Source organism: Amblyomma mixtum, chromosome 2 (genome assembly GCF_055824585.1).
Source record: "Amblyomma mixtum isolate Tamu chromosome 2, ASM5582458v1, whole genome shotgun sequence".
NCBI lineage: Eukaryota > Metazoa > Arthropoda > Arachnida > Ixodida > Ixodidae > Amblyomma > Amblyomma mixtum.
This window is the reverse complement of record NC_143013.1, coordinates 14629601-14652646: the sequence shown is the minus strand read 5'-3', so window position 1 is coordinate 14652646 and position 23046 is coordinate 14629601. Positions and strand designations below refer to the sequence as shown.

General features: G+C 46.3%; 2 protein-coding genes across 3 annotated transcripts in view; one reads left to right on the top strand and one right to left on the bottom strand.

Moving 5' to 3' along the window:
• Nucleotides 1–5450: 5450 nt before the first annotated feature.
• Nucleotides 5451–8545, bottom strand: LOC149358495 (PEST proteolytic signal-containing nuclear protein-like). Its single transcript, XM_089570579.1, has 5 exons — nt 8391–8545; nt 7830–8059; nt 6058–6132; nt 5924–5976; nt 5451–5865 (listed from the first exon to the last, which is right to left on the bottom strand). The coding sequence occupies exons 1-5, from the start codon at nt 8443–8445 to the stop codon at nt 5748–5750; spliced, it is 531 nt and encodes a 176-aa protein (XP_089426705.1). The 5' UTR covers nt 8446–8545; the 3' UTR covers nt 5451–5747.
• A 134-nt stretch (nt 8546–8679) lies between these two features.
• The window catches only part of Cul5 (cullin 5), a 37426-nt gene continuing 23059 nt past the window's right edge, over nt 8680–23046 (top strand). Inside the window, exons 1-5 of one of the 2 annotated variants that reach the window (XM_089570573.1) lie at nt 8680–8752; nt 9513–9622; nt 12088–12187; nt 15353–15562; nt 18317–18555. In XM_089570573.1, the coding sequence (XP_089426699.1) occupies nt 8735–8752; nt 9513–9622; nt 12088–12187; nt 15353–15562; nt 18317–18555 (677 nt within the window). In that variant the 5' untranslated portion in view covers nt 8680–8734. Of the gene's footprint in view, nt 8753–9494; nt 9623–12087; nt 12188–15352; nt 15563–18316; nt 18556–23046 lie in introns of both variants that reach the window. The other variant, XM_089570572.1, reaches the window with a different exon arrangement.

Here is a 23046-nt window from a genome sequence, read left to right as displayed (position 1 = left end):
CGGGGTGTGTTGTGAATGCAAATGCAATACACTGCACCTGTAACAGGTCGGAGGTGAAGCTGAACTCTCCCAGGGGTATCTCACTTTCTTTGATTGTTTGTACCGCATGTCAGCACCATGGTATGAGCCTGAATTGATGTGCAGCATGACCAAAGGTCTCCTTTGAAGCCTTCTGTTAGGCTTTCATAAATTGCTGAAAAGCACTTTGTGAATTTCACTATGTAATGCAGGTGCCAAAAACACCGGCAGCATTTCCTGCTTTCTATTGCTTGCTCTTGGTGACAATGTAGGGTGACATATTTGGAAATAATACCACAAGAGGCATTCTTTTCGCATCCCACAACTTTGCTGTCCATTGTTTTGAACCACATGAAGTGTACAATTAACTTAGGACATGAGAGAGTAGGTAATTCTTTCTATTGTGCCTTCAGTGGAAGTGGTGCATAAGTACCAGGAGTCATCACAGAGAACTGAGTTATTACAGACAGTCTCTTTCACATGGGAGACATGCTGGTGGCAATGCAGTGCATGCATATCGAATGCTTAGTAATCGGTGACACTGAACATCTCTCCCCTGTACTTTTGCTCGCTGTGCACAAAATGTCATCTCCTTGTCATCTCCTGCAAGCAGTAGTGCTCAATCTCTCCAAAATGAAATAGAATGGCAATACGCAAATATTTGACTGCTTCCAAACATTGTCGATGAAAAATTTACATCAAACTTATTAAGGTTCATAATGACTGACTTAAGACTGTCAAAGTTTGATGGTAGTCCTGTTCAGAGTAAAAACTATGTGAAGAACAGTTTTACTGCAAAATTAAGGCACACTAACAAAAAAAGTATACAGAAAATAAACTGCTCACTTCATCACAGTGAGGCTTGGTCTGTATATATGAAATTTCTTTTCGTTTGGTTTGGTTTATGGGGTTTAACGTCCCAAAGCGACTAAGGCTATGAGAGACGCCGTAGTGGAGGGCTCCGGAAATTTCGAAATTTCTTTTGCTACCAAGACAAGTTGCAGTACAAAGCTACCCTGATATGTTTCTGAGCCATGTGCCTATTCGCAACCATTCACAGGATACAAACATTTGTGTGCACCATTCAGGTTACACACCAAAACTTGTGGACTACAGAAGAACCTCAATCATACTAAACTGGTTCTTATGATTTCCTCAAAATCGTGAGCAATGAAAATTCTTTTAGAGCTGCACTATTTTTCTTACCGTTAATATTTTCCTGGCCACTACGCTCAAAATTTTGACAAATTCGGCTTGTATATTATGTTCAGCGACCAAACACACATGTGCAACACCGACCATAAGGACATGCAACATGAGCTCAAATGCTCTGCAGTCTCCTGCAGTGCTGGCTCCTTTGCAGTACTACATAAATGCAAAGGGGAGCAGCATAGAAAAAATTTGACAGAACATTGCTACTGAAAGCGACCTCACATATGTATAGTTCTAGGCCACTATTTATAGTTTTCCATGCACAGTCGTTTTTGGTTTAGGTCTGCTCTCCAGTCCGCTGTTCTACAAGCGCAGCGCAGCCGATGATCCTCTCCTTGGGCGGCGTGATGCACAGCAGCTGTCGCAGATGGACCATGCTACACTCCTCCTCTCTCGCCATACCCTTCCTCCTCCTTCCACGGTAACCATGCTGTGTTTGGTTACCATGGTACACCATCCTACACTTTCACCATAATCTCCTCCTATTGCTGCACCCTCCTTCCATGGCAACCGTACCTTTATTGCGAAAGCAATACTAGTTGCACTTTCAGCCCGTCACGTAGCAAGGCCGGTAGCTACCATATTAGCATATTGGATTGGATTGGATTGGATTGCATAACCGATGCATCACCACAAGTCTAACCACAAGCACCACCACCAGCTACACTACCAGCTGAACCATGGCATAGCTACGGATATTGCTTTCACAATTACCGGGCTTAACCAAGCTAAGCCACAGCCATTTTTTTTCTAGGGTAAATACACTTCGGTTAGTTCCTATGGCAACCACATGCCGGTTGTGCCTTTTCATGCTCTCGCCATACCCTCTTACTTCCACGTTAATGATCTTCTGGTTGGGGATTTCTCTGCTCTCGCTGCACCGTCCTCAATACTTTCCGGACGGTTACCATTGTAACCATCTGGCTTCACCTTCCTATGTGCTCACCATAAAGCTTCCTTCCATGGTAACCCTCCTCGTCCTTCCAGGTGGTACTTGTGGCAACCGCTGACCGGTTGCAACTTCTCACGTTCTCGCCATGACCTCCTTCCAGGGTAACCATCCTCTGCTCTCTCGATACCCTCCTCCTTCCACGGTAACCATCCACCGGTTACGCATTTCTTCGTGTGCTCACGTCATACCTTTCTTCTTGCATGGCAGCCACTCTCCGAGTGGTTCCCATGGCAACGCACCCACCTGTTACTCCGACGACTACGCCAGATAACATACTGCGACGCGAAACCCAGGAACGCGCGCTTAACAGCTGTCGCTGTAAAAAGTGCACCAACACATAAGCGGGTTTTACCGGTGGGGACGTGACATGGAGAAATGCAGCTGCTTCTTCACAGTGCCTAAGAGCTAAGAGGCGACGTTTCTGAGAACGACAAAGGTGTGCTTACGCACGAGCGGGCTGGATCTGGGGAACGAAGCACATAGAGAAAAAAGTCAGCTGCTGCAATGGCTTCTCTGCATTGCACTGGTGCAAGGAGGCAAAGCATCCAAAAAAACAGCGCAGAAGGGCTCCCGGCTACTATCGCCACTGGCACACTGACATCATAGGGTCAGATGCGTTGCGAAGTTTCCTCCGCGCTAAGGACAACACAAATGCAGACTTAACTCTGCAAGCACTACAAAAACAACTTCTCAGACCTCATGGCAAGAAACGCTAACTGGCATTTTTATCAATTGAAAGTGTCCGTTCAAAAGCGTACCTCATTTAATGTTACATTTTTCAAAATTAGGTGGTTCACATCATTCGTTTTCCCCGTGCATCTTTTAAAGAACATATCAATGTAGTTTTGCTGTACACCACAGCACTGTGCTGCAGTGGTTGCCTGCTCACTACGGCACCACAAGCAGTGACTATACTGACGGTGTGACGAGAGCAAAGCACAGCGGTTGATCCATGGTGACTCTTACGCCCTTTATCTTTATTCCAAACGATGGAGCAAGACTCGTGGCTGCTGTAGCTTGACATTCGCAATGCACCCTATGGTGAAACTTGGACCGTCAATAAGGTACTATGCATCTACCCAACCCACCAAAGATTCTTACATGCCACACAACCAGAGATAGGCATGAACACAACTTTTTCCTCCAGTGTAGCATACACTACTTCCTGTACAAAATTAGAAGCTCCAGCAATCCACTGTGCTAAGCATGTGGTGTACATACAACCACAAACACGAAGAACCCTTGCGCTCGTCTTTTGACAGTTTTGATGTTTAAGGGGTGTCTTAACAGCCCAATTTGCAGCTACAGTAATTTTACAATGCCCTGCAACTCACTGAAAATAACATTAGGTCTCCATCATGACTCTACCCTCAGCCTGGTAAACACACTTGGACCCTAATGTGACACAGCTAAAACACTATGTGTTATGAAGGCCCTCTTAAAATTTTAGGACACTGGTTATTTGCAACCTGTGATAATCCTGCGTGTGTGTATGTTTGTAGTAGACTTTTGTGTAAGGGCGTCACTTTTTCGTCAGGCTTATCTACAGTATCCTTCCAGGCGGATTCCCAGGCTAACCTCTCGAGTGTTCATTAAAGAGAACCTCTTCCACCTCCTCCTACATGCAAATTTTGTCTCAAGCCATCTTAAGTTTTTCCATGGCACAAAATGATTGAAGGCATTAAGCCATACTGCCCACCGCTGAAGACTAAACTTTGTCACGAAGGTTCATGCCTGCCAGTCCCCAATAGTGCCAAAGGCAAAGGTGGCTTTTATACCATTTTTTAACAAAATAACCTTGCTAGTTATTCAGATTAACAAGGCACAATGCGTGCAATCACCATAACTATGTCGTTGCGTGCACGACACAGCCATTGAGTATGTAACCAGGGTCCTTCAATAGCCATACAGGTCACGGAAATCCCCCCACCCTGCAACATTTCGTGTAGGGATCGTGTGAGGCACCAGCATCAATTAAAATCCTGCCGAGAAAGAATCCTTGCACGTGGAGAGAGGTTGCTGTGTCAAAGGGCAACTGAAGCGCTTCTAGAATTCGATGGATTTAGGACCGAATGTGTGAAACATGCAGGTAAAGCCTGCAAAATAGTTTTGCGCTAGTATTTGAAATGGTGGCATAATCGCCAAATAAAGCAGCGTCAGTGTTCAGGTTTCTCTGCAGTGCACAGCGATGGGCAGAGGCTCCGATAATGGTGTCGCGTACGACAGCGCTATGTTTCCAGAGAAGAAACGGTCATTTCATGGAAGAGAACCAACGCCATCAAAGGAGAAGCGAACAAAGATTTGTTTGGCAGCATCGGACGACGCATAGCAGCATGCAGCCAAAGGCAGCAGACATCTGAAATTTTGGCGATGATGCCATCACTAAAAGTTTCCCCCCCCCCCCCCCTCCTCCACTGCAGTGAGGAGAAGCCTGAACATGTCGCAGTTTTAATGACGGTTATGTTACCATTTTAAATGCTACTGCAAAAATTTTATGCATGCTTTGCCTATAAGCTTCACAGATTTGAATTCTTGAATGACCTCGAATTATCAAAAAAACATTTCAGCTTCCCTTGAAGGCTGTTGTAACAAAAATGTTAGGAGCTAACAAACTGAAGGATGGAGTACAGTGCATTACAAAATAGATTATTCATTTATTTCTCACACAGAAAATGCACCATTTAAACATCAGTTTCATGCTTTATGGCACTTTTGTGAGTATATAGTCTATAGAACAGGCAGAAATAAGTGACTTCCTAGGTGCTACGAGTACTGGATAACGGAAAACTCCCTCCAAGCAAAAGGCAGTGCACCCTGATTGATGCACTTTCACTGCATGGTCACTCTAGGTGGCGTATAAAGCTTACTGAAGTTCCATCGCCAGTGCAATGAATCTGAAAACCTTGACACAAATACTTGAGATCTGCTATGGTGGCTCAGTGGTTATGGCTTGTGGCTGCTGACTGGAGAGACACTGGTTCAATCCTGGCTGCGGCAATTGCATTTCGATGGAGGTGAAATGCTAAAAGCCCGTGTACTATGTGAAGTCGGAGCATGTTAAAGAACACCAGGTGGTCGAAATTATCCAGAGCCTTCTACTACGGCGTCCCTCATAAATAACCAAAATCGCTTTGGGACATTAAACCCCACAGAACCTAAATCAACCACCACTTCAAGAGTGCTTTTTTGCCTTGTCGATTATTGTGAAACTACTACGGCTACTTTTCTCTAGTAGCACAAAGGTAAAAAAAATTCAGGCAGAGATCCATTTCCGAGACTTTGATATGTTTATTTACAGACCAAAAGCAGAAAAGAGAAAAACAAGACATTGCAGTGCCTTCTATGATAAATCTACTACCTTTCTAAATGAATTGGGTGTGAGAATTTTTGGCCCTGACTTTTATTTATGCGGTTGCTTTATATATATATTTTTTACCACACACTTGCATGCGTAGTATGACAGGCAAAGAATGAAGCATGAATAATGTCAATTAATTTCAGCAAATATTCCCGGATAGAGTCGGCCTCCCTTTTAAACTGTTTAAATGATGCCACAAGCTTTTCATTATTCTGACACTTCATTCATCTTGTTTTTCAGGTCTCTCTCAAATACCTTCTTCACATCACAAAAGCCCTTGCGAGTCTTGCCAAAAGAATTGGGTCCAGCAGAAGTAGGAGTATCCCTGCAGCCAAAAAGACAGCATTAGTTCCTGTGTTCTAGTTCGCAAGTTTGCTCATTACCTGCCAATGTTTCGCATGCGCATTTTCGCCTCTGGTGGCATCTCCTCTTCTTCCTGTGGGGCACATAGCATGCTTGCACTCAGCTGTCACACCCAAGCAGTCAAGCATGACAGGCAAATAAAAGATGCACTCACATCACTACTTTGGTTGAAGGCCTCAGCAACAGATAGGCTTGAACTTTTCTTCACTGTTGACTGATCTTTGAACTTCTGCATGTGGGAATGGCAAAATGAGAAAAAGGACAAGCAGTGAGTGCTACTAGCTTACAAAACTCAAGTGTGATCCGCCAACTCTTGAACATTAAAAAAAAAATCAAGATTCAAGCCAAGCTCGCTTTTGAGCTAATAGGTTCACTGTACTGTGCAATATGCATAATGCAATAAAAAATATGCAACATAAAAATTCTTGTGCTTAAAATATCATCTTGTGGTCATTGTTTGTTTAGCTAACAAAGAAAGCTTTAACAACGGACTGTTTTCTTGTTCAGGCAGAACAGTGTGCAGCAGTCATGAATGAGGGCGGAGCTCCAATGCAGCAACAAGATTTGCCGGGCTAGTTGGTTTATGTAGTCAAGGGTTCGACGGCATACCGTCTGGTCAGGAATCATGGCTTGATGAGATTCACTGGTCACTGACCATGGTCAAACAAAAATAAAAATGACGTTTCGGGAGTGCTACGGGTCCCTTGTTCACAAAGTATGTGAACAAGGGACCCGTAGCGCTCCCGAAACGACATTTTTATTTTTGTTTGACCATGGTTAGTTGGTTTATACTGAGGTAAGGGTTAACTGTGCAAAAGAAAGCTTCTAAGTGTCATGCATTTTTTCCTGTTGTCCTACCCTTTTGAGTGGTTAACTCTTAGTCTAGTGCAGGCTTAAGTTGTATCTGACCATAGCACACCAATGCCGAACACTATAGCTCTTAGTCTCACCACCTTAGTTAGCCTATTCCTCTTAGTCAGCTTATTCCATGATTATGGTGAACCACAGGCAGCCTCAAAGCAACAGCAGTTAAGAATAAGTGAACAATTGCAGCTAACACACACTTTCACAGGACTTAATAAGCTATAATCACTAGTCTCCTGATTATAGCAGTACAACATCCTTGAAAGCTCTGTTGACAGAAATCATGACATTGGAGACAAATAAGTCAATCATATGGAGGCGAAATTCTAGAGGCCTATGTACTGTGCGATGTCAGTGCACATCAAAGAACCCCAGGTGGTCGAAATTTCCACAGCCCTTCACTATGGCGTCCCTCACAGCCTCAGTCGCTTTGGGACATTAAACCCCAATAAACCAACCAAATAAGTCAATCAGTCACAAATACTTCTCGTTTCTAAAGTCATGCCACAAAAAATTAGGATGACAAATAGGAGTTACATGCAAGAGCAGAAAAACAGCATGTGCATGGACACACTATAACTGCATTACACATGCAGAGTGCTATGAACTCTTTTTGTTCTTTGATGCTTTGGTCTTTTTAACTACCCAAGCATGGGTCAATCAATGAGCCACCGCTGAGTCACATACAAGTTATTCGGGATCTATTGACTGCCCACTTCCTCATGCCTTCTACATACCACAAATTCGAATATGCCAATGTATGCAGAATCGACTAATGTCATACGTATGCCTAGTTTGAGCATGAGTTTTTCAGCAGACAATGTGCAACCTCCAATGGGCTGCGACTATAATAATCCACATGACTCGAGATTGCTCACACTAAAGAAAGAACAGCTTAATCACGTCTCAAGCACAAAAAGGCTGCTTAGTGAAAAATCTGTTTTCAAAACACGTACTGATTATGGCACTGCAAAGCATTTTCAGCATAAAAGCTGCGGGCACGGGCACTAGGTAACTCGCAAGGAATATTTGAACCAAGTATCAGAGAAAGAAGAGGTTTACCGGCGCCCCGAACTTGATGGAAATGGGTGCAGGTCCCGGTTTCTTCAGGTCCTGTGCCTTGGCACTGCTGAATGTCCGAGAGAATCCCATGGCGACCTTTGGTTTCTTGACTGCATCGTCCCTGTCGTCTCCACCGGCGAGCTTTCGCTTCTCGGCGTCAACGGTGGTTGGCGATTGTCGCTCCTCATCGTCGCTCTGGCCGTCTGACGCTACCTCAGTAGTGCCAGCGCCTAGGTCAACGGCAAACACACTGGCAGGTTTAAAGCAACGGCTCGATTAATCAACTGCCCGCACAGCCACGTTGACCAAATGCACTGAAGCATGCAGACTGCGACATGAACATTACCATTCACTGCTATACGCACGGTCTCAGAAGTGCTTCGTTCGACAGAATCGAAAGGAGATAGACGGCTGAAAACTAGCCCGCCAACTAGCCCTAAGACTGAGCTCCGTGACAGTACGCAGGACGCGAAGAGAGTGTTACGTTCATTAAATTTCACACTGCGTGCTGCATAACGTAATTAGAATTATGCCATCAAGAAACAAGCATGCAATGATTACCTATATTCGCGGTTCCTCGATCGTCCCAACGACTCCTTCCTGTAGAACTCGCCATTTTGTACACAGATTGTTGTTATTAGACGATTAGTGGACTGCTGCGACGTGCTTAGCGCAAACGTCCAGGCACATACCAAGCACTTCTCTTGCTTTCTTTTACACACTTAATAACATTTATTGGCAAGTTTTATTTGCATTACGCTTATTTTCTAGTAAATTAATCGAGTTACGTCAGCAGACATTTGAAAAAGTCACGTGTTAAGATGTTTATTAGGGAAGTCGACGCAAGTCGCGAGTCGTATCTGAGTTCAGTCGCCGTTGTCGCTGTAGTCGCGCTTGCAGCTAGCATGGCGGCGGTGATAAAGGTGAGTGATTCCGGATACCTTCAGCTTTCCCGAACTCACCTGTTCGACTGACAAATCTTTAAACTGTGATGAATGGCTGTTTTGTTTGGACGTAGACAGAGCTAACCGCTGAACTGAATTGCTTTGACGCTGCAGGTTAAGTGCGCGCAATGCCGGTCACATTAGGTTTAAATGGCAAGTAAATATACAACGGCAGCTGACTGTTGGAACCAAACAACAAACTGCAGACGTCTCATCTCGGCAGTGGTAATAGGGTCGCTGGGACAACATTGCTGGAGAACAGCACTAAGGAACAAATGCCTATTCTCATGCGACCCTGGTCGTTGTCACTGCGTGCATTTGATGCTAGTGTGTCTGCCGATGCTCTCAGAACCGCGCATCACGTCGTGAGATGCGCCTTTCGGTCTGACGCAAGACCGCCTCTTTAGAAACAGTGATCTTGGAATTGTCCGTTGCGATAGCGTCTATTCTTGGTCTGCTGCGTGCCGCTTTTCTGACAGCGAACTCTCCTGCTCCGCTGCTTGTTCTGATAACCTCTGACGCAGTCGACAGTCCTGCTAATTTAACTCGACTGCATTTTTTGGGGGGGTTCACATATAGGAGACCCAACCGAGTGGCTTCACGCCGAAGCTTTTGACTTGTACAGCTGCCTGAAGTCTTAACAGACAGGCCGTACATGCGGTATTGAGGGCCGTCCGAAAGTATTAACGTCACGCACCCTCATAACATAAACGTATCGTAGCTGGCAAAACTCTCGCAGGAAAAATCTCAGCTGCAGTTTGACGAGCGGTGGCCCAAAATGCGGCCGACCATACTGAAGCTGCTTCACCAGGATCCCATCACGAGGGACGAGTGGCAAGGACTGTTTTGGTGAGCTCTCATTTCCTGACGCTTTGGGCTACCGTGTGCGCGAGACGTTGTATGCTACTGTCGGGAGCACAAGTGGTTTATACCGCGCATGCTTTTGGTGGGTTGCATTGCCGCGTCACTTACCGGGACCGTCGGCTGTCGAGACAGGCGACGAAATGACCGTTTCAACCTAGGGACATGTCAGTTTGCTGGTTTCGGTCCGTGACGTACCTGCTTGGCGGAAACGCCGAAAGGCGTCGCAAGAGTAGCGAGTCGCGCAACTGAGCAACAGCGCTTGGTATACACTACTTTTACTCCCGACTGTACGCTTGGTAGTTGTGGCCCGGTAAACGTAAGTCCCTGTCACTAAGACAGCTTGAATCGGCACAAAACTAACGGGCACCGAGTGCAGCTGTGTGACCGGTTTGAATGGCATTTGAAGCTGATGCTACTCGAAAGTTAAGCATCATCATATTGATTGAGGTTCATGGGCAGCATTGTACCTTACTTTAGTACCCCTCGAACTTATGAGCTACTGAACATCAAAACAAGAACACAAGTTTAATTGCTGCAAAGCTTTATTGTGAAGCAGGCCATCTTTCCAGTGAGCATTGGAATGGGTTGTGTAGCCTTGACAATTAGAAGTCAAATTAGAATCTGATGTCGTGAGAATTGGAAGCATGCATGTGATATGTATTCCCAATCATGCTCCATGCTGTGCCTCAAAATATATAGCTAAGTGTATAGCCAGGGGTGGATTTGCCGTGAGGGATGGGGTTGTCGGTCCTCTCCTAGGCTAAGCTGAACCCATTTTTTTTGATGAAAAAGTGCATGAAATACATGGTTCAAATGGGACTGCCCATTTCTAGAGGGACCTGCCGCTGTGATAGCTCAGTGGTTATGATGCTTGGCTGCTGACCCGAAAGAAGCGGGTTCAGTCTTGGCCGCGGCGGTCACCTTTCGATGGAGGCGAAATACTAAGACCTGTGTACTGTGATGTCAGTGCAAGTTAAAGAACCCCAGGTGGTGAAATTATCCGGAGCCCTGCATACAGTGTCCCTTATAGCCTGAGTTAGTTTAGGAAGCTAAACCCCCTAAGACAAACAACTTCAAGACTGATCCATAAATCCGCCCCTGTGTATGGCTATCACTTGCACTTTGCTTCAAATCAGGGCAAAAGGTGTGGGAGCTTCTTCCTCTTCTTGAGAAAGAAAACAGCGCAGGAACAGGGACACAAGAAAAGAAGACGAAGACGACGAGAAACCACTAGCAACTGAAGGTTTATTGCACGGAACACGAAAAAATATACTCTACAAACAACCAAGAGCACGCATGATCGACGCCAACAACACTGATTAGATGTTACAATCAGCCATGATCTTCAAGAAACGATATCTCACAGTCATGAACGAGGACGGATGGAGTGCTTACGCATGTGTCGTGGTTTTTCTCAATATGAAATGCTTCGCTAATTTCCCTAGTTAATCTATCTTTGTTATTGTACAAGACCTTTGTGTCGTTAAAAAGTGGAAAACATTGTTGGGCAGCAGGCGCGGAGGTGTTACTATTACATTCTTTGTAGTGCAAGGCTAGGTTCGAGGAAGGGGCCCCTTTCAAAGAGGGGTTATGTTCACGCAGGCGGGAATTTAGGCATCTTCCCGTCTGGCCTATATAGTTCTTGCCGCACGTGAAGGGAACCCTGTACACCACACCCTTGGCTGTGGTACACCATGTACACACACACTTTTTCTCAAGATGTACCAACTCGCTCAACTCGCCGTTTTACTGAAGTTCCTCTTCTTGTTTACCTTCCAGATGAGATTTTATTGCAAACTTATACTGTAATGTATGCTGCACTTGTATGGAAAGAGAAAAGGCCTACAAAATAATTGTTGATTATCATTGTTTAAAGCCACTTACATGGTTTGAGAAACTAGCATACATATGAAATGCGTTCTGTTTAAATGCTGTTGGCTGTATAGCTGTCCAGATTTTCATCCTTTATTGGGTCGAGGTTTTTAATGTGGTACTTCTGACAGTAGCATAAGTCTAAAAACTAGACATAGAGAACTACCAGTCTTCTCCTTTGACCTGAGCACTATAAGCTGGTCGTGGATGTTTCTAACATTTAAACCAGCACCTGCCAATCATTGGCAGTGTCAAATTGCTAAAGAGAAAAACTGAAACTTGCTGCTAACGAGGAGCCCAGTATTTGTGAAGTGGCCTCTCCTCCTCCCAGCACATTTGAGAGAGAGTGCTCACTGAGGAGTGGTCGTAGGACACTGTAAATCTTGTGCGGGGGAGCAGCAGGCTCCTTTCAGCTGCTTGGATGTTTGCGTGAGCATCAGTCGGCCACAGGCTCAAAGGTTTCCAGATCCTCTTGTGATGCAGGGATTGGCTGCGGGTACTCTGTTTGTATAAGGCAGTTTCAAAAAGTGAGAAGCTTTTGCAACTTGCTGGTTGAACGTCTGCACATTGCTTTCCAGGGACATTCATGCAGTGTGCCTTTGGGATGAACGTGGGCCTTCGAAACTGTACGCTGCACTCCAAGAGGACATTCTCGAATTCATCAACGTTGCGCAGAAAGTGAGTATTGGCAATCCATCTGCTATCATCCTCATCGGAGTACATCCTGTAAACATAGTTCTTTGCTCTGATCTCATAGACAAACTCTGCTACCATTCGTACGGGCAGGAGCAGTGAAGAGGGGGAAAAGAAAGCACAGTGACTGGCCTAGCCTATTACACACCACAAGTCATAGTTGACATGAAAGCACCTTTGATGTTCGAATGTTGAGACCAAACTGAAACAGCATGAAACAAGAAATTGTGTAATAAATATGCAGGCGTAGACAAATTCCATGCGGCAATTTATGCTTACTAATGTCTTGCACGCAGTTACAAAGAAAGAACCCCTAACCAAAGTTTGATATCTGTGCCCATTCAAAAGAGGCCACAGAACACCCTTGCTAGTTGGTTTTAATGTTTTTATTTTCCATATGTTACCATCCTTTGTGGCTTCTGTCAAGCCATGATGGCTTTATGTATGTTCCACTAGCTTTCTTGTATGAGTAGAGGGCGACTCATTCTCAGTGGATAAAATTTCAAAGGTAAACCACAGGCATTGCGCTATCTTCGCCATTGCGCTATCTTCGCCAGTCCTGTGTTTTTAACTTTCAGGACATTACTAATGCTGACAGAAAAGAGGAGGCCATAGGGAATCAGACACAGTTACTTCAATGAATGGTGTTTAGAGCTCCCTGTATAGCCTTCTCTAAGCAGAGGGCTAAATTCAGGTCATTTGAAAGATACACGATGTGCTTCGCATTCCACATGGCAGACTCTCTCAGATAAGGATTCAAGAACCCTGCGGAGCCAATAGACCTTATGCGAAATGCACTGCCATCTAGCGGTCGCCGCGCACGATCCGCCATGTTGGAGGATAGCCGCCGGATTCACAGCACGTACTGGTGCACGCTCGAGTTTCACCGTCCTCAGTATGCCCACATATTGCTTAGTGCCTTTCTGTACGCAGAAGGGTCACAAAGACGCCCAGGGAAAAAAGGCAAGAGGGCTTCATTTGAGCGAATTTCTATTTTTGGACTGCGATCCCCGACCCCCGCGGCACAAATGTTGCAGAACCGTCGCTACATGTCGAGACATCGCGCAACACATTTCGTTATCACCATGTAGCAAATGAAATTAGAAATAAGCTTTCTAGGCACGAAGAAAATATCACACAAAAGCTGTTTTTCTGCTGCGATTGCCCGTGAAGTGCTGCGATTATCGGCCTCGCAAGAGAGTAATCGTGATCAGCTGTTCAGTGGTACGGGTCGCGCTTTGTGGGAACCGTCGCTCCTAGCGTTATCTGCCGCAGTGGTTACACACGTTAGTTTTTAGTGCGAATATTTGTTCCGAAGGAAACACTAGCAAGTGTCAAGTGCCCATGACACGGAACGTTTGCCCTCTGCAAATGTTCCAAACTGACTTTGACTCTGCAAACTGACTCTGCAAGTCAGTCAATCGTTTCTGTTAGACCAGGGAAAGGTGCCTATTTTGTGGAGCGACGGCTTGTATGCATGTAGCGATTTCACTTGACCGGCCGGTTTCCACGAAGCCGTGTGTTGTGTAAAAAAAAAAAAAGGACCGTAAGGGAAGCCGCTCAAGAGTTACCATAGTTCCAACTAGTAGCGGGAATGCATAACGCGTGTAGAATCCTCCAAAAATCTCTGCACAACTGCTTGCTCGTCGTGGTAAAACTGTAGACACTGCTGCATTCACGGGCTGCATTTAACGGCGATAGTCCAAGAATGGTAAACACTTGTGTAGTGGGGTCGTGCGGGGACCTAGGGGTGTAATAATAATAAAGCGTTTTCTTTCTCTGTCTAGGGCACTAGGAGCTCTAGGGCACTAGGAGCTCTAGGGCACTAGGGGCTCTAGGGCACTAGAGCACTAGGGCAAACAAACAAATGCTGTATGACCTTTTCAAGGAAAATCAAAAGCGTCGGATGTTGAGAGGCCACTTTTTTCTACACTACCAACATGAGCGTGAGGTATACTATGCTACCACAACAGCAATTCAAGCGGCACGCCCGTTCGCAAAAAGTATCGAACCAAATAAAAACTGTCTCAAACTAGACTGAAATGCGCACATTTTTAGCCGTAAATGAAAATTACACTTGCTTCGTACATTTCTTGGTGTTCAGCGTCGGAAAACTGACGTAGGACTCCGTGAAAAACTTGTAGCTCCGTACCCGGTGGCGTTCGGAAAGTGTTTTGGACGCGTAGTAAGTGTCTGCGAAGTCACTTGGAAACTTGGGCAGCAGAAACAGGTCGACTGACCATTCAGTCATGTTTACAGGCTCAAGTGACAGGAAATAAGATTTTCGAGCCAGCACAGCAGTAAGGAAGCTAACGCAGGGCACGCCTAAATCCATAGAGCAGAGGCGGAACGAGCTTCAGTCATCCTCCAACATGGCGGCTTTCCATTGGTTCTTCTTTTCTCCGATAGATGGCAGTAATTTTGCATATTGTCACGTAGTGTGCATATTGTCAGCGAATCTTCGAGATAAAGCTTTAGAAGTTACTAGAACATGCTGGCACAAACTAGAGTCGGCTTCGTCCGGATGCGATCCATCGAGATAATTCTAGGCGCGTCTTGCGTCACAAACGAAGCGATAAAGCGGCGTGCCGGCAGCCTTGAAGCATGAACAAATAAACACAGCAAACAAACGCTACAAAGACTCACGGCATTATGGTCTATAGATGTTTTAGGGACCTCAAGAACCTTACTTTTCACTGGAATCCTCTACTTTTGTTTTTAACGCGAGACCAGACGGAGCCTTCCATGCTTTTTTTTTGCTTAGCATGTGATTTGAATGATGCCTTTTCTAGGACTTTATTGTTTAAAAGGAGAAAACATTCCAATTGTGCGCTGCTGCAGTGTAGTGGCTCATTGCATGCATGGACCAGTGATATGAACTCGTGTGAAATTTGCCAGGTTATCTTTTTGCATATAATTCTTGAAGTAAGTTTGATCCATCACCACATTTGCTTGCATGAGGAGTCGTCCTGCACTAATACTTCGACCCACCTCTGTGGGCTCTGATGTGGCCGTCATTGGTGCTTGGTGGGCACTTGCCACACTCACGGCTGCCAAACGCTGCCATGCCAAAAGGTTGCAATTTAGTGATGTGCATGACAAGGAAAGCGCCCGATGCACAATGGCACTGTGCTCCTCTCGACCGTGCAGCGTGTGCTGGAGCACCAGGAGGACCAGGCCCTGCTGAACGCCTACATCAAGGAGTGGCGCAAGTTCTTCGTCCAATGCAGCTACCTGCCCATGCCCTTTGGGCAGCTGGAGACAGTGCTGGCGGGCAAGAGCCTCAAGAAGACGGAGGAGGGCCTTGTTCGGAAACTCATGCTCGATACCTGGAACCAGAGCATCTTCTCCACCATCAAGGTGAGAGCCCCACAGCTGTTGCTACTGCCAATGGAGAAGTTTGGTTTGTGGTTTGGTTTATGGGGTTTAACGTCCCAAAGCGACTCAGGCTGTGAGGGACGCCGTGGTGAATGCTCCGGAAGTGTCGACCACCTGGGGTTCTTTGACGTGCACTGACATCGCACAGTACACGGGCCTCTAGAATTTCGTCTTCATCGAAATACGACCACTGTGGCCGGGATCGAACCCATGTCTTTCGGGTCAGCAGCTGAGCTCCATAACCACCGGGTCACCGCGGCGGCGCCAATGGAGAAGTGCCCAAGGCTATAAATGAGACCAGCAGTGTACCACATCTGGTGATTAATTGGTGGTGTTCATTGGCGCAAGGGTGCCAAGGTCAAAGAGTGCCGGAAGCTGACACGAGATGGACTTAAGTCTGTGCTCATAGCGATGATTAGTAGTGGGGATTTTGTGATCATAAGTGAGGATCATAAAATAATGTGGTACTTAAACTGGCATTTGTTAAAAGCACCCTGAAGCAGCTGGCTCTGGGCTGGGCTAGCATGTTATGCAGTGTGTCCCAGGAAGTTCAACATTCAGTCTATATTCAGTGAGCATTTTGCAGTGCACAACTGTGTTGCCAACAGCATCTTGTGATGTGTCGCAGTGCATGAGACAACAGCCCAGGGCTAATTACTTCACGGCGCTTTTAATGTGTGGCACCATTCTTAGCGCAAAGTATCGCTGCAATGTATCATTGTTCATGTCGTGGATTGTTTCAAGGAAAAGGGCAAGGAGGTGGCGCCTTTCTCCTCCTCTGGAGTGTTAAATAGTCAGACCTCAATGTTATGAACATGGATATAACAAATTATTGGCTATATCAAACTATTCCTAAATATTTTAACGAACAAATGCAATTCTTACTCTCTATAATGAATGCATTGTACTATAAAACGAATTGCACAGATTGATAATGCCCCGAAATCAGCAGTATTGTCGGTTGTAGCCTTCCAGTACCATCCTGTGCTTAGCATATCGACTGTCACGAAGGGGTTGAAAACGGTGATAGCTTTCGTTCTGGTGTCCCATTTTCACGCGACACCCCTGTGTGACATAATGCCACCCGAGCTTGCGTTTGACCTGCTGCCACCGCTTGCTGGCGTGCTGTGTAGAGAAGCCAACCTAACTGGTGTTTGGCGCTCGATTTTTGCAGCTTCCGCAATCACCGTGAGCGGCTTTAAAAAAGTGCTAAAACTTCGGAAGTGGTCTCTCCCAGTTGCCATCTTCTCACTCAATAAATTGTGTTTCTCCTGCATAAGTTTCTGGCGAACTTTTAGTATATTAATTCCAGCTTTATCAAACCGTTTTATGATTTGCTGGACTCTTTCGATGTTTATTTCAGAATGTCACTCTCAGTATTTTTTGGCGAATATTATTTTCTACATACGAATTTTTGGTTTTTATTGGTGGAAGAAATGATGTCCCTGTGTAGTCAAAAGTGACCTACAGTTTACATTGACCTTTTTTTTTTAAAAAAAACCAGTCGCTCGTATAGCAGTAGGTACCACATAAGTGGCCTACTTAAGAGCTGTCTTTGCTGAAGAAAGTCGTACATTTGTAACAAAAATTAAAAATGCCAAAGTTAAATGACTAAGCTGTGAGCCAAAACATAAGTGGAAGTTCAAGATTTTGTTTCCCGTGTGCTGTATGATGATACGCACCTCTTTCTTCTTTTCTTCTCTCAGTCCCTCACAGCTCTGTTCAGGTGTCCACCGAGATTTGAGACAGATACTGCGCCATTTCTTTTCAGCAAAAACCAATTTTTGTACGTTAGAATACATTTTCTTTTGTGCTTCGCACACTTTCACCAAAACATTGCAGAGAAGCTGCAATGGCAGATGGCTGCTGTGGCACGTATCTGTGAGCTTTTACTTGACTGTAATCTGTACAGGCTGTTCACCAATTCATAAATACATCAACGACGCTGCAGTAGCGAGTACCACTCGTGCATCACAAACTGAGGTAGAGGTGGGGCAAATGGCAGCCCACTGGCTATTCAGTGTGTCTGGTCAGAGAATCGGTGTATGAAGAGGCGATGACAGCAAATTGTAGGTGTGCCGTGGTACGTTTAAGAAGGACGTGACCAGCCTGTGCTGCACGTACTGGAAGCCCCTGACTCTGCTTCTGGTAGTTTATTCCAAGTTGATAGTGCAGTTGTCCTCAAAGGTTAACTTTTCTGTGCATTTTGCCCATGTGATCCAAAATGCACGACTCTCTCGCCTGACAGCATTGTGTCCACTGTTGAATCCTAATCTTGGGCAAACCCGCATATGTTTATGTTAACTCGTGTGTGTCTTCCTCGGAATAACCACCAGGAACCAGTACCTTGGGGCACTAATGCCTTGCTTTTATTGCGAAAGCAATACTAGTTGCACTTTCAGCCCGTCGCGTTAGCGAGGCCGGTAGCTAGCATATTAGCATATTGGATTGGATTGGATTGTATAACCGATGCATCACCACAAGTCTAACCTCAAGCACCACCACCAGCTACTCTACCAGCTGAACCATGGTGTAGCTACGGATATTGCTTTCGCAATTACCGGGCTTAACCAAGCTAAACCACAGCCATTTTTTTTGCTCTGGCTTCTCTGTAACGGGCAGCAGGTGCAAACTTTCTTTTTCAGACCACATGCAATGTGTGCTTGCATCTGCTTTTAGTAACAAGACAAAGTGGCACTTGTTCCTTTTTTCATTCTTAATTTATTTTGTTTTCAGGGTCGTTTGCAAGCAAGTGCCATGAAGCTGGTCCACGCCGAGCGGATGGGCGAGGCCATTGACTCGCAGCTGGTCGTGGGTGTGCGAGAGTCCTACGTGAACCTCTGTTCCAATCCAGAGGACAAGCTACAAATTTATCGGGAGAACTTTGAGCGAGCCTACATTGACGCAACACGGCAGTTCTACCGAGCTCAGGCACCCCAGTACCTGGAAGAGAACGGCGTCCAGAATTACATGAAGTATGCTTCCTCACTGCAGTGCCTTTTGCCTTTGTCAAGGCTTGCCGCTCATGTCACCATCGCGCGTGTGAAAGTGGTTTATTTTCCTACAAACGATAATCATTCACTACAAGTGTCATTTATTTGCTTCTGCATAGAAAAATGACACCTTACGGAAACTTTACCAGCAACAGAAGGATCTGAGGGACTTATACCCGTTTGTTTTGTGGGCTTATGGTGCATGGTTAAGGCAGTGTATAAAAATGAGGGGAGAAGAAAAATGAAAAAAAAAACTGAGTTAACTAAACTTCATATGTTTAATAAGTTTTTAAAAGGTGTGTGCATTAATTGCATACTAAAATACTGCACCCTTGCACAAAAAATTTAACAGAAATTCAAATCATGGTAACTGTAGAGAGACAGAAGGCTGTGAGGCAGGCAGCTGCTGCTGTTTTGTTTTTCCCGCACGGGTAAAGTGTTTGCACAGAACTGGTTCTTTTCCTGGTTGCCTGTAGCCGGTAATTTTTCAAGCATGTTGAGAGCACGCCTTGTATTTTTACCTCGATCACACCAGGAATTTTTCTTGTGAGCAGCCTTGTCTACTTGCGCCCACCACGATGGCTCAGCTGTTTGTTATATTTTGATAAAGCAAGTGCGTACATGGCAATAATGACACACAAGCAAATTATTGGGTACTGCCCATGATACAGTGTGCCACCCACGGGCTTATATAATGAACTCTGACACATCTGCCAAAAACTTTTAATTGAAAACCCAACGTATTGGAGCAGGCTTGACTCCTTCTTCAGGGGTGACTAGGAGCAGTAGCTAGTGTCTGTAAGTGTGTGTGGAGGGGAGCAGGAAGTTGGAAGAAGGAAAGTGGTGATGTGAAAGGCATGGGAGGGGTGTTAAAGGTGCACTGAAGAGGATTCTGAACATGTCTTTTTGCTGCGGGAACTCGATCCACACGTTCCTAGCATTCTTAGAAACAGTGACTTATTGCCCTGTGTGGCCGATTTCCCCAATTAAAACGAATTAACGTCCGGCTCCCGCCTTTCTTTTTTAATTCTGCCTCGTACGGTGGGCGGAGTCGACCAACGCGTGGAGCGCCTTTCACCCAGTCCCGTGGAGGCTTTGCTTTCGCTTTATTTTGTTTTTTAGGTTTCCATGAATAAATAGTTTCATTCGCAGATAATATAGCCGCAAAATAAGCCCGAAGAAATAAAAATACGCGCGGACTATTTGCTACTACGGACTACTACGTATTACTCCGCCGATGGCAGAGCGGCAAGCCGCCACGGGACTGGGTGAAAGGCGCTCCACGCGTTGGTCGACTCCGCCCACCGTACGAGGCAGAATTAAAAAAGAAAGGCGGGAACCGGACGTTAATTCGATTTAATTGGGGAAATCGGCCACACAGGGCAGTAAATCGCAGTTTCTAAGAAAGCTCGGAACGTGCAGATCGAATTCCCGCGGCAAAAAGGCGAGTTCAGATTTCTCTTCAGTGCACCTTTAAGGCTGTGACTGTGTGTCGGACTTTGCGTAGGCAGTCAGTGGCGACTTTTCTTCTTTTGAGCTCCAGAGCAAAGTCTCCTGTGCATATACTGCGGGCAGGTTTCCCTTTGTGCGGTTGATGTTGTTTGGGGTCATTTGAACGTGTCAGGATTGGAGTGTCTTTTCTGGTAATTCGCTTTGCTTCCGAGGATGCTGGTTTTGTCGAAGTTGATTCTGTGGTTGGAGTCTTCAGAATGTCTGGCTACAGGATTGCGCTCTCTTGCGAAGTTGCGAACTTAGTTTTTATGTTGTCAGATTCTTTCTTTTAGATTTTTGGTTTCGTTGATGTAGCTTGCAACACAAGCTACATTTAAAAGAACTTAAATACAAAAATTGACGTTTTCTAAAATTATTATTTTTTTTTTTTCCAAAAATCACATTTTCGGCGTGTTTATACATTCAACTTTCTCTGTTCAAAATATCAGTCTTACTCCATCTACAAATGCAAAAAAAAAAAACGGAGTTTTATGCGCCCGCTGACCAAAAAACGATCGAGAATGGCGAGGTGAAGCTGAAGGTCTCGTGCTTGTCCAGTTGCAATCATTTTGGCGTTGTTTAAAAGCTCGCTTCCTCCACTGTGTTTCCTCTGTTAGAAAAAAAGCACTGTCTGAGTAGTGCGCGAATCGTGAAGTCCTCGGCGCCAATGTCGGGGTCGCGACCATCATGGGGCAGCATTGCTTCCAACATTGTCGACACTTCGCGGCCGTACAACAGACAGAAGGGCGTCCTCCGCGTGGTTTCCTGTTGAGCAGTGTTATACGCGAAAGTAATATATGGCAGGATATTGTCCCAAGATCGATGCTCAACGTCAACATACATGGACAGCATGTCGACGAGAGTTTTGTTAAGGCGCTCGGTCAGGCCATTCGTCTGGGGATGGTAGGCGGTTGTTTTCCTGTGAGTAGTGCCACTTAGCCGCATGACGGATTCCAATAGTTTGGCAGTGAAAGCGGTGCCTCTATCCGTCATAATTAGTGCTGGAGCGCGCCATGCCGGAGGACGATGCGTTCCACAAAAAATTTCGCAGCCTCGGCTGCTGTGCTGCGCTGGAGGGCCTTGGTTTTGGCGTAGCGTGTAAGGTAATCAGTAGCGACAATAATCCACCGGTTTCCCGAAGGTGAAGTTGGAAAAGGGCCGAGAAGGTCCATGCCAACTTGCTCAAACGGGAGTCTGGGCACTTGAACGGGATGTAAAAGTCCAGCTGGCTTGACAGGGGGTGTTTTTCGTCGTTGGCTGAAGAGGTGCTGGACATGAGACGTCGAGCCCGCAACCTCCACCAGTGTCACGTAGCAGTTGGTACAGGTAGCGCCGCGTCTAGACAGCAGAGGAACGCCAGCACCGAGAAGATGCGACAGCACACCGAGACGGCCAGGTTGGAACGTCCAGTTTCGTCTTCTTCAGCAGCGAACTGCGTGGCGCATGAGCTGCGTGCCGAACAGCCGCCGAGCGGCTATTTCATTTCATTTATTTCATTTATTTTCTCCTTAAGGGCCCGAGGGCATTACATAAGGGGAGGCGAATTAACATGATGTAAAAAAAATCTTGAACGTGGAAAAATGTGAAGAGCAAAATACAAAATACAATGAAGGCAAGCAAAAACAAAAGCAAGAAAAAAATACAGTAAAAAATGCAGACATACATGTAATGCTGAATTCCAATGGCAGATCGAGACCGCTCCGTCGGATTGCGTACGGAGCGCGTAGATTTGCCACCTCCCAGCTTGCGATTGGAATGCCAGTGATCCCTCGGGAGCGCGACGCCAGCGCCGCAGCGGCGACCGCGGAAACTAGGCGCGCCGGCGGAGCGGACGCCCTGCTAGCTTCGTGTTCGAGTGCGACAGGAGTTGCGCGAGGCGCGATCTCCGCGTTGACAGACGCCGTCTCGGCGAAACAAAAAGGAGGTAGTACGAAGGCCGTAATGTAAAACCAAAACCAAAGCGTATGTACAGGATGGTCCACTCTCCGTGAACACGCGAGTATGCGGCCGCGGTCTTCGGAGAGCCGGTGAGCCTGTCCCTACCGTTCACGAAAGAAGTGGCGGACGACGCGCAGGCAATTTGCTCGCTGCTCGATTTTCCAGCCTTGCGACTGCGTGACGCAAGCCGCTGAACCAATCAGCGAGACAGTCGAGCTTTCGGCAACGACGCCGCCCGCGGACACGCCGAGCGACTAACTGCGCTGCCCCCCGGCCAACGTTTCTCCCTGGCTGCCGTAGTCGTCGCTAAGCCTAACTGTTTTTCATCGATGCCACAGCTGAGGGCGCTTCGGAATTGGCCAGCGCTGTAGTAAATGTGCTACTCGCGTCACCGTTTTACTGTGTTCCTCGTCTCATAATAAAATAAAGACATGATCGATTTCTGCGACGCCTCCAACAGCGGAGCTAGCAGACAGCAGGCCAGCCACACTGGGCATCAGGAAGAAATTTGCTTGTATCGCAGTTATCACTTCTACCAGCAACTCTGTATTGGCCAACGATCCTCAAAAATGATTCATTTGTTACATTCCTCTACTCCAGGGCTTGTTATGAACGCGAACAAAGAATATTAGCGCATTTTTCTGACGCCGGCGGCAGGCATATACAGGCCGACAGCTTCACACTCGCTGTCCGTTTCAGACGAATCTTCACTGCTGGACTCTGAGCTGTCCGTTTCAGACGAATCTTCACTGCTGGACTCTGAGCTTTCAGTGCCCGAGTCGGAACTGTCACTTCCATGAAGCAAAATTAGTGCCGCACGGCTCGAAGCAAGATCATTGCCGTCCACTGTTGACTGGAAAGTGCCGGTCTGTCCCGGCTCGCCCGGCTCACCACGTAGCGACGACAGGAACGAAGCGGCTGCTGCCGGTCGCGACCGGAAGCAGACGCGGCGGAAAAGAAAACGTCACGCGAGGTTCCGGTCAAATCCGCCGATTTCGGCAGATCAAGAATCGCTGCTCCACGGAGCGATCCGGGATTTCCGCC

Coding starts and splice junctions, on each gene's coding strand:
- LOC149358495 (XM_089570579.1), bottom strand. CDS start 8,445: ATGGCGAGTTCTACAGGAAGGAGTCGTTGGGACGATCGAGGAACCGCG. Junction 8,060..8,390: donor TCGAGGAACCGCGAATATAG/GTAATCATTGCA, acceptor CCGTTGACCTAG/GCGCTGGCACTACTGAGGTA. Junction 5,866..5,923: donor CGCATGCGAAACATTGGCAG/GTAATGAGCAAA, acceptor TTTTGGCTGCAG/GGATACTCCTACTTCTGCTG.